At 51.5% G+C, this 11,055-nt stretch overlaps 1 protein-coding gene across 2 annotated transcripts in view; it reads left to right on the forward strand.

Annotated features, from left to right (window-relative positions):
- Positions 1 to 10,926, forward strand: part of LLGL1 (LLGL scribble cell polarity complex component 1) — a 30,094-nt gene extending 19,168 nt beyond the window's left edge. For both annotated transcript variants that reach the window (XM_083372924.1, XM_083372925.1), the window contains exons 11-23: positions 145 to 212; positions 776 to 929; positions 1,273 to 1,377; positions 1,958 to 2,250; positions 2,392 to 2,545; positions 2,997 to 3,150; positions 3,368 to 3,651; positions 4,334 to 4,598; positions 5,305 to 5,419; positions 6,156 to 6,250; positions 6,793 to 6,913; positions 7,606 to 7,685; positions 8,433 to 10,926. In XM_083372924.1, coding sequence (XP_083229050.1) covers positions 145 to 212; positions 776 to 929; positions 1,273 to 1,377; positions 1,958 to 2,250; positions 2,392 to 2,545; positions 2,997 to 3,150; positions 3,368 to 3,651; positions 4,334 to 4,598; positions 5,305 to 5,419; positions 6,156 to 6,250; positions 6,793 to 6,913; positions 7,606 to 7,684 — 1,887 coding nt within the window. In that variant the 3' untranslated portion in view covers position 7,685; positions 8,433 to 10,926. The remainder of the gene's footprint in view (positions 1 to 144; positions 213 to 775; positions 930 to 1,272; positions 1,378 to 1,957; positions 2,251 to 2,391; positions 2,546 to 2,996; positions 3,151 to 3,367; positions 3,652 to 4,333; positions 4,599 to 5,304; positions 5,420 to 6,155; positions 6,251 to 6,792; positions 6,914 to 7,605; positions 7,686 to 8,432) is intronic.
- Positions 10,927 to 11,055: the final 129 nt, after the last annotated feature.

The raw sequence follows: 11,055 nt of genomic DNA on the forward strand, positions 1-11,055 counted from the left end.
TGGATGGGGGGGTCAGAAGCAGCTAACCCTCCCACTCCATCTTTGGTGTGGAGGACTTTCCGCGTAGCAGTCTTAAAGTTCTGTGATGCGTGGACAACGTGGATGTGAACCAAAGCAAGCCGTGTGTGTTTGTGCCCTAAACAGCCTTGGCCCATCGATGGAGGGCGCCCCCTTGCTCAGGAACCCACCCAGAGGGGGCTGCTCTTGACCGGGTAAGTGGTGGTCACCAGGGTTGCTGGCTGCAGAAGAACCCCTGCAGGAGAGTCTTGGAGAGTTGGCCAGGATGCGGCCAAAGTCCTTGAAGAGGGCTGGGTGGACCCTTGTTATGGGGTGAAGCCCAAGATTGGGGGGCAGCTGTTGTGCTAGGAAAGGCCTAGGAGAGAAGGATGGCCTAAAGCCCTGATGGAATCCTTCAGAGGGGAAAACCCACTCCACAAATTGCTCACTTAGCAACATAAACTTTGGGCTCATAAGTTGAGGACTACCTGCATTGTCCGACCACGTCTGGGAGGTGTCGTATGGAGGGTTTCTGAGCTGGCCAAGCCAGGAGAGGCCAAGTGGGACACAACTGTGGTAGAGTCCCGAGAAGGAAATGGCTTACAGTGAGGAACGCTACTTCCGAGTGGAGAAGTGGAGATGTTGACCACTGATAGTCCCAAGCAAGGATTAAATTCCTCCTGCGAGTAATAAAAGAGCACAAACATGTTGTGGTTGTGGTGGTACGGTTGCCAGAATGGCCCCAGCTCCATTCCACCCCCGCCTTTCCTTTCCTCAGGCATGAAGATGGCACGGTGCGTTTCTGGGATGCTTCCGGAGTATCCCTCAAGCCACTATACAAGCTGGGCACAGCCCACATCTTCCAGATGGACTGTGAACACAACGACAGCTTGAATCAATCCTACGAGGAGGAATGGCCCCCCTTTCGCAAGGTGCCAGCAAACCTGGGTTCAGTTGGTTCCCACTTGCCCACGTGGAGGAGGGAAGCCCCCTGGCTGCAAAATCATTGGGGCTGGTTGGTGTTCCAGCTCTGGGCAGGGATTGGGTTGAGTTCTCCGGTTCTTGCTGAAGCCTATCGCCAGTGGCCTCCTGGGAGATGTAGTTTGGCAGCATCTGGAGGCCCCCCCATGGCCCAGAGCAACTCAGTTGTTGAGGGTGGAATCAGAACCTTTGGACTCTCTGCCTGCCAGGAAGAGCACGTCTGTTTTCTATGTGCAGAATCTGACTTTGTTTTTTCTTCTACCTCTTTGGGGACGACCCACGATGTTCATCCAGGTTGGCTGCTTCGACCCTTATAGTGATGATCCCCGGCTGGGTGTCCAGAAGATCGCTTTGTGCAAATACACAGCTAAGATGGTGGTTGCTGGCACGGCAGGGCAGGTAACAATTGTGGTGCATCTGTTGGGGGTTCCTCCAAAATCCAGCTTTTCTCTCCAGAAGCCTGTGGCTTCTTCTTCACCGTCTTGTGTGCCATCAGAGGCCTTCTCCGGTCAGATGCCTGGGGAAGACTTTGAAATAATCCAAGATAGAAATCACTGAGGTGGGAGGTGGTTGAAGTTTGGGAGAAGATGGAGAAGTGACTTGATATTTGGTGGAGGTACTGTTAGAAGAAGAGAAGAAGGTGTGAGGGAGTCGTGTAGGGTGAGCGAGATCTGTGATGCCTCAGGAATTGGGGGCAAGAAGGGAGAACAGTCGAGTTGCTTGAAGTATCGGCAATCATAAGGAATCTTAAAGGTTATAGCCATAGAATCATAGGGTGGAAGGGACCTCAGAGGTCTTCTAGTCCAACGCTTTGCCCGAGGCAGGAGTCCTGGTCCTGGGAAGAGAGTTGTGCAGGGTTGAAACGAGGAGTCCTTGGTGCTCTCTGAGTTTGCTTGTTTTCTTGCAGAGGTTTCATCATCAGCGTTGGTGAATCAGAGAAGTGTCCAAGACTTATCTGGGGTTCTTCTCTCTTTGGCAGGTGCTGGTGATGGAGTTTAATGATGAGAAGTCCGAACACATGGTCAACATTGCTGTGGTGGACCTACTCCAGGACCGGGAAGGCTTCACATGGAAGGGGCATGACCGGTTGCCCCCCAAGAATGGTGCCCTCTCCTTTGCCCCCGGCTTCCAGCCCAGCGTCCTCCTGCAGTGCCTGCCCCCTGCAGCTGTTACAGCTGTCACCCTGCACTCAGAGTGGAACTTGGTGGCCTTTGGGACCAGCCACGGCTTTGGCCTGTATGACTATTACCGCCGGAACCCTGTGCTGGCCAGGTAGGGAGACCTCTGCGCTGGGCGCATCTTTATGACTCCAGAAATGGAGCTGACACTCCATGGATTAGTGGTCATGGCTTAGAGACCCCTGAAAGTCTGCTGCTTGTGATTGTTGTTGATTGATTGTTCCTTTTTTGATAGGTGCACTTTGCACCCCAATGATTCTCTCGCAATGGAAGGCCCCCTCTCGCGGGTTAAGTCCCTGAAAAAGTCCCTGCGCCAGTCCTTCCGTAGGATCCGTAAGAGCCGTGTGTCGGGCAAAAAGAGAGTCACGGCCAGTAGCCCCTCAAGCAAGGTAAGCAGAGGGAGAGGGTGGAGATGCTGGCTGGGAATTCTGGGAGTTGAAGTCTACACTTCCCAAAAGCTGATGGGGTTGAGAAACGCTGGTCAACAGCCTTTGGCTTGAAGAGATTTATTTCAATATTTATTGTGGGCCATCTTCTCCCCTCTACCATTTGGATTGTCTCCATTTAATCTTCCTCATGAGGTTTTGGAGAAGATGAGGTTAAGTATTGCCCACTTGCTTCTCCCACCCCAAATTCCATGGAGGAAAGAGGGATGAAAAATCTAGCATGTTCAAATGAAGGACAAGCCATCATTTGAAGCAAGAAGGAAATGGAGAAGACCTTTTCATGGATGGAGAACACGGTCTCCTATCCTAGGGGTTGGCTGAGCACCTTGGTGGCTCTGCTGATAAGCAGCCCTGGATCTGGGTCTCGCCTCACCTGCTTCTCCCACCCCACCAGGTGCAGGAAGCAAACGCCCACCTGGCTGAGCAACCTGGTCCCCATGAGGTGGAGATGGCGCCCGTCCAGCGACGGATTGAGCCTCGCTCAGCAGACGATTCCCTCTCTGGGGTTGTGCGTTGCCTCTACTTTGCAGATACCTTCCTCCGAGATGGTAAGGGAGGGACCCCAAAGGGAAAGCTGTCCTCCGCATTGTAGTTAGTGTGCATGGAGGGAGAGGTGGCCTAATGTAGACTCCCGAGAAAAGTCCCAGGGATCTTGCCGGTTGTGAGTGATGGGAACTGTGGTGCATTGCTCGTAGAGGGGCTGGGAGATGCTGGGGGGCGGGGGAGACAGGCATCCCCTCAGTTTCCCCTCCTGTCTCTCCACAGCTGCACATCACGGACCCACCATGTGGGCCGGCACCAATTCGGGCTCCGTCTTCGCCTACGCCCTGGAAACCCCTTCCCAGGAGAAGTTTTCGGAGCGCTCGGTGGAGGCGGTCTTGGGCAAGGAGATCCAGCTTATGCACCGGGCGCCGGTGGTCTCGATAGCCGTCCTGGATGGCCGAGGGAACCCTCTGCCAGAACCCTACGAGGTCTCTCGGGACCTGGCCAAAGCCCCTGACCTGCAGGGCAGCCACTCGCTGCTCATTGCTTCCGAAGAGCAGTTCAAGGTAATCCCGAGCGAGGGGAGGGAGCCCTCTAGACCAGGGGTCACCAAGCGTGGCCACTTTAAGACTTGTGGAATTCTGGAAGTCCACAAGTCTTAAAGTGGCCATGGTTGGAGAGCCCTGCTCTAGACCTGCTGGGTGGTGACCCTTCTGCTTGGTGGCCATTCCGGGTTTCCTTCCTGTTCCCGTAGAGCATAAAAGGGGCCCGGGAGGGACTGGCCATTATTGGCTGCTTCAGAGTGAAGACAGGAAGCATCACCTTCCCTCTGAACGGGCTCTCCGCTAAAGGCAAGTCCTCCGCTTATGAACACAGATGGAGCCAGAATGCCCTTTGCTAAGCAAGGCAGTTGTTAAGCGAATCAGGCCTCACTTTATGACCTTTTTTGCCACGGCTGTTAAGCCAATCTGTGCAGTTATTCAGTGGCTCTCGTGGTCATTCGGCGACTCCAGCTTTCCTTGCTGACTTTGCTTGTCAGAAGATGGCTCCCATAGCGATCGCAAGACCCTTGGATGCTGCAACAGTCAAAGTACCTGCCAGTTGCCGAGACTATCAGTATCGTAGAATCATTTCCTTCTCAGCTGCACTGGTTGTCCAGATCAAAGGCAGCTGCTGGTCACTGTGGCTGGACGTGCGAGGAAAGGAGGCCTTCTAAAACCGTCCTCTTACTCCTCCGCCTCGCTGCAGGTCTTCACCCTCCCCAAAGTCAGCGCCAAAACCAAGTTCAAGCTGACCGCCCACGAGGGTTGCCGCGTCCGGAAAGTGGGTTTGATGAGCTTTGCCAGCGCCACCTGCGACGACTATGCGGAGAACGGGCTGGCCTGCCTCACCAACCTGGGCGACCTGCACGTCTTCACGGTGCCCAGCCTGAGGCCGCAGGTCCAGTACGACTGCATCCGCAAGGAGGACATCAGCGGCATCGCCTCCTGCGTCTTCACCAAGTACGGCCAAGGTGAGCGAGGGGCGGCAGGTGCCCGGGGGGAGGGGGGGAGGGGGGAACCTCTGAAGCATTCTGCGGCAGCCTGGCAGCCCCGTCCAGCTCCGACAGGTTGAAAATGTCTGAAATGATGGGCAGAGCGAGGAGGAGATGCACAGAAAACGAACGGTGGCCCACCAGGAGAGGATTCCCACTGCAGATGATTCAGAGCTGGAAAACTCGGCCTCAAGAGGTGGTGGTGGGTTTAAGCTTACTTGTTTATCAAATTTCTTCACCTAATTGATGCTGAGCGGTTGACAAACAGCATCATAAAGCCACATAGAAACGTGATTAAAAGCACAGGTAAAAATCAGGTGACAAACGAGGCTCAATCTTACAAGGTAAAAGTAAGAATTAAAGTCAGACTTGTAACGAATTGAGTTAAAAAACCCACAAGGCTCCAAGATGAACAGGGCAGTCCTCTTGAGCCACTGGCCGTTGAATGAAGACCAGGGAGGCTGCTGAAGGGGGAGAAGTTAATTAGCAGCTAAACTGAGCCTCCTTGGCTGGAAGAAGTTTATCTTTAAGGATCAGGGGCTGCCAGATGCAAAGTGCGCAAGGGTGGGGTTGTTGTTTCCATGGGGAACAGACTCTGCTTTTGCACTGCTGTGAATATTTGGGGCTGGGGGGGGGAGAGGCAGAGAGACCTACATGTGGATCTCTTTTTACGTTCCCTTTCCAGGCTTCTATTTGATATCTCCGTCAGAATTCGAACGCTTCTCCTTGAGCACTAGAAACATCACCGAACCGCTGTGTCTGCTGGAGACGAGCCGCACCCATGACAGTATTTCCCCAGGGTGAGAGAACCCCCTTGGCATCGCCGTTGCTTTGCAAGTCCAGCCGAGCTTCTCGGGGGAACATTTTTCCTTTCAGTATATGATGGGGACCCCTTTGGGGCAGAAGAGACTCTGCCCCGGCAAAGGTGAACCCCAAAGGATGCTCCCTTGAAACCCCAGACACATTTCCCACTGTTTGTGTGCTGATCACGAGCTGGTGGTGCCCCCAAAATAGCTTTGCATTTAATACCCAAACTCAAAGAAACCGTGCTAGTAAATTGTTGTCCTTCAAAGTCCAACTAAGGGGGTGATTCACAAGCTGTAACCGGATGCATTTTGTAGAAGATTAAAAAAACAGACAGGATGGGGGCTGCTCCCCTTTGTGACGGCTGCAGTCCACACCTGGAGGGCAATTCTGCAGGATGTGGGGTGGGAGCCAGCCATGTTAGGACCCTAAAGTGGGAAGAGGCTTAAAGCCTGCTGTGTCCCACCTCACAGCTTAAAGCGGGGAACTTCACAAGAAGTGGTCCAAAAAGTGGAATGGCGGCCGTGATGTGGGGTTCGCGGCCCTGCCTGCTTTGTAGCGTCACAGGGAATGCAATTCATGGCTGCTGTATGCTTAAGATACTTGATGTATCAAGAGATCATCCTATTTGTTTATTGCTTTTTGACCCTGGAATGGAGATGGATGCGGGAGGCATAGAGAGAGGCATAGAGAGCAGATGGCAATTTAAGTGCCATTTCCTTTTTATTACAGAAATAACTTCACAGCAACACCAAAACTAAGCCAGGCCAACGGGACGCACATTTTACAAGGATCAGAGGCTAACCATTCCCCTGCAAGCAACGATAGTAAGGAAAACAGCTTTTCAGCTATTTGGGCAGACTGACAGGTCATCCGGTGTGTGACTTCCATGGCAATTGGGCGCAAGTTGTGTGCGTGACTAAGGGTTGGTTTCAGAGCTGGTTCAGCCTTAGTTAGTTGGGCAGTCTGAAATCTCTGTAAACTCTTGGCTTTCATAGCTTCTGATAAAATGAAATCTTGGCCTATTTATTTGTCTCAATAAAAGACACTCTCTGTAGCGGAGGGCTGAACTGGGGAGTTCTTGGTGCCCTCTAAAGTTGGGCCGTTTGCTTGCAGATGTTTCCTTACTTGACTGGCTGACCTTGCATATTTGTCTGTCTACCTGAGAAAAATCACTCTGTACAGTGTTGCATGTTTTTCTGTCTCAGAAAAACCCTTTAGTTTGCATCCATTAAATTCAGAAAGTTTGGAGGGAAGTTTTATAATGGATCCAGTCACAAAGAATTAAGTGTTTTAAAGACGGAGGAGGTTAGATTTGAATTCCGGATGTTTATGGCAATATTGCAGACTTCTGCTTTTCTGCCTTCAGGGTCTCCCGAAGACCCCCCAGCATTGTTTGCCTCAACACCGGTTGATTCCCCCGACAGCAGCGACACCCCCTTAAATACCACTGGAGATATTACAGTCGAAGAAGTGAAGGATTTCTTGGCGTAAGTCTCTGTCCTTTGATGGCAACCTGGACGCAAAAACATGCCTGCCACCTCTGCAGAGGGGCAATATTTACAGAATAACAGAGTTGGAAGGGACCTTGGGGGCCTTCTAGTCCAAGCACCTGCTCAGGCAGATTGGATGTCCAATCTCTTCTTTAAAAAGTTCCAGTGTTGGAGCATTCACAACTTCTGAAGGCAGCTTCTGTTCCACCGGTTAATTGTCCTCACTGTCAGGAAATTCCTCCTTAGTTCCAGGTTGCTTCTCTCCTTGATTAGTTTCCATCTGTTGCTTTCTCACCCTGCCTTCAGGTCCTTTGGAGAAGAGGTGGAGCCCTTCTTCTTTGGGGCAGCCCCTCAAATACTGGAAGACTGCTATCATGTTGCCCCTAATCCTTCTTTTCATTAAACTGGACATGCCCAATTCCAGCAACATTCTTTATATGTTTTAGCCCTAATCATCTTTATTGCTCTTCTCTGTGCTCTTTCTAGAGCCTCAACATTTTTAAAATATTGAGCGCAGCATTCCAGGTGTGGCCTTACCGAGGCCTCATAAAGTGGTCCTAACACTTCACGTCATCTGGAGTCCATCCCTGCGTTGGGGCAGCCCAGGACTGCCCTGGCTTGGCCTGAGGGCGGCTTGCAAGTGGGGTTCTGCTCTGCCTGGCACTCCTTGCTTCCCTTTCTCGTTCCAGGCCCTCCGAGGAAGCCGAGAGGAATCTGCGGAACATCAGCGAGGAGGAGGCCCGATCTCCAGGGATCCTCATCAAATGAGGCAGGTCCGGGGAAAGTGGCTATTCCTTCCTTTAAGCGAGCGAGAGGGCTCAGGGGCGCCCGTGCGAGTTCTGGGCCAGGGCAGGAGGCATCTCGGGCCACCCAGGCTAGGAAGCCGGACGTAGGGGTGTCTGTGGCAGCCGAACAAGCATTGCACAAAAGAAAGGATCTTCCTTTTACAGGCAGTCCTCGACTTACGACAGTTCATTTACTTTTCGAAGTTGCAACATCACTGAAAAAAGTGACTTGTGACAGTTTTTCACAATTTCAACCCTCGCAGCCTCTCCATGGTCATGTGATCAGAATTCAGATGCTTGGCAGCTGACTCACTTATGACGGTCGGAGTGTCCCAGGGTCACATGAGTTCACTTTTTGAGACCTTCTGACAAGCAAAATCAATGGGGAAGCCAGGTTCACTTAACGACCGGGTTACTAATTTAACAACCGCAGCGATTCACTTAACAACCGTGGCAAGAAAAGTCGTAAAATGGCCCCAAACTCACTTAACGAATGCTCCCGCTTAGCAACAGAAATTTTCCACTCGGTTGTGGTCGTAAGCCGAAGACAACCTGCATTGCAATGTGGAATCAAGTAGGAAAATAAATCGGGGTGCAGCGTCCTCCTCCAGTGCAACCAGAAAGGGAAGAGGAAAGACGGGCGCAGGGCGGAGCGTGGCCGGAGCGTGGCCGGAGAGAGGGACTCGGTGCTCTGTCCAGCCCATTTTAAGGTCTGATCCTTTCCTTTGCAGGGACCCTGCACTGTCCCACCTGATGCTTGGAGCTTCGGGACCAAGACTTCTCGCCGTTCCTGCAACAAACTCTTGGTCCTACCTCTCCTCCTGCTCCTCCAGACACTTCCCTGTGTATTTTTTACAAGGACAAAAAGAGTTGCAATCTTTTTCTAACACGTGGCCGGCCTGGAAGTGGACAGGCAGCATCTCTTCCTTGGTACCTCTCCAAGTTTGCATTTTTTTGATAGATATATATGTCTATATGTTTAAAAAAAGAAAAGAGGAAAAAAACCCCACAAAAATGTGCCAACGTCCCGGAGGAACCACTTTTGGAGCATCTGCTCTTCCATTGCACAGAGACTTGGGGACATTTTCTTTTGAAGACAAAGCCACTGAGGAGGAGGAGGGGGGGGGCACCCCCAAGAAACTATTGGGATGTTTTGGCCCAGCTGGTCCTTGGATGGAGGGAAGGCGCTTTCGATGGACCGACAGACGGAGGGAGGGAGGGAGGGATTTTGCTGCGATGCAACGCTGGAGAGTTCCCTGGCCAGCCTCTTGCCCTCCGTGGGAATGGCTACCCGTGTTCAAGATTCTTCTGATCTTGCTTCAAACGTCCTCTCCCCTCTTCAGAACCCTCCATAGGTCTGGGCTGGGCTCCCTGAGAAACGTTGAACTGGATCCAATGAGAAATTAAGTATTTTCTGCTCAGAGGACACAAAGTGGGAACTTGGAGGCCAAGAACAGATGGGAAGAGAGGCCTTTTGTGATACTGATGGAAACCACCCTCCCTCTTTCTCCTCTTCCTCCTCCACCATCATTCCTTCTCCTCCCTCCCTCCCTCCCTCCCTTTTCACTTGGAGGAAACAGTTGAAGATTTTTTCCCCTTTTTTCCATTTCTTTGTTACACAGGATCGGGAATATTTATCCAAGCACAAAGCAAATTCTGTGAAACAGGAAGTCATAGGGCTGCAAGAAAATTATAGCAGCCCAAGAAAATACCCTGAAAGAAATGCTACCATACCTTTCTGATATTGTTCAGGATGAGGGGTAAGAACATCCCTGAGTCATTCTGTTCATTTGCCTCTCCGATAATTTGATGGGCAGGCAGAAGTGATTTCTTCTTCTTAGTTGCCTGTGGGCCCAATTTGATTTTAAACAGTTTTGTAGATTTGGGATTAATTAGCAATGCCAAAGTAGCTTCCTCTTTCCTTTCTGAAATTCCAATTTCCTGGGTTTTTGTGTGTGTTGGGGAGGGAAAATTAATTGGGCTTGGTACAGAGTTGATGTACGTCTCTTAATCCCAGGAGATGATAAGATGGTAAATAAGTTTGGCTTACGTTTCTGTGCTTTTTTCCCCCCTTTCAATCTGAGAAGGGACTCCCCAAGACTAGAAAGCAGAGTTTTTTTTGCAGCGCTGAAGAGGGTTTTGGGCCGGTCTGGATGCATTTAAGAATACAGGGTCTCCATTGAATGCCAGCAGCAAGCCTTCGGACCCCCGGGGGGGGGGCTCTTCTCTTTATTTGGCCAGTTCTCACAAGGTGCCTCTGAGACGCCACCCAGCTTCCCACATGTGAAATCCCGGCTTTGGCTGCCTGTGCTGAATGTGGCTGAGCCAGCTGGACGTTTGCCTGGTGATCGGGGAACCGCTTCGCAGCTGCAGCAGCAAACCCAGCACTCTGCGGTGGCTGCTGACTCTCAGCCAAGGCACCTTGCACGCTGCGACAAAAGCCCCCGTGTGTGCGTGGGGGGGTGGTCCTCCCTGCCTTGGAAGCCCCTTGCTGGGATTTTTTTCCAAGCCACAGACGGACTTTCCAAGAACGAGCTGCTTGTGCAACTGTGCAAAGTTGTGGCAAGGTGTTTTTGTGCACGCTGCTGAGATCTGGTCCCAAGAATGGTTCTTTGGCCCTCCTGTCAGAGCTCCCCCTCTCCTCCACGGCTGCCTGGCATCGTGGACCCCTTTCTCTGGGGGAGGGGAAAATGGGTTCTCTTCTGCTTCACCTCCACGTTGTCCCGTTCAGGTGGGAAAATTTCTTGTGCCAAAAAAAAAAAATGCCTTTTCACACAGACCTGGAGCTCCGTTTTCTTGCTGGGAAGGATTCCTTTTTCTCACAGTTGTTTTTGTGCCAAGAAAACTCCCCTGGGGGGTTTGATAGGATTGGGAGGCTAAGAAGTGGGGCGAAACGCTTTTTAAAAGTCCCCCCTTTTTTACATGAGAATTTGGCTCCCCAGGAATGAACTTTACAAGTCCACTTGGGTGGAACGGTACGATTTGATTCTTGCTCTGGGTCCGTGTGAATGCCTGACGGGTGTCTGCGTGGGTGGAGGGAGGTGTGCCATTGCGAGTCTTTTTGTTGTTGTTGTGGTAGCCACTGAGGGAGGGTGGGCTAGTTTCCTTGTACTATGACCTCTTCAGATCCCCCCCTTTTTTGGTCCAGGGGATGGATTTAGCATTATTTAGTAATTAATGCAGGTTTTTAATAAAGGAAGAATAAAGCATTTACTATCTAAAGCAGCCTCTCTCGTGTCTGGTTTCTCAGGGACCCTCTTTGCAAACAGAGGCAGAGAAAAGTATTGAAATACGGAAATTTTCCGACTACCAGCCAAGGAGGGAAAATGCCATTTATAGGATGGGAGGGAAATC

The sequence above is a fragment of the Vipera ursinii genome (genome assembly GCF_947247035.1).
Source record: "Vipera ursinii genome assembly, chromosome: 13".
Taxonomy (NCBI): domain Eukaryota; kingdom Metazoa; phylum Chordata; class Lepidosauria; order Squamata; family Viperidae; genus Vipera; species Vipera ursinii.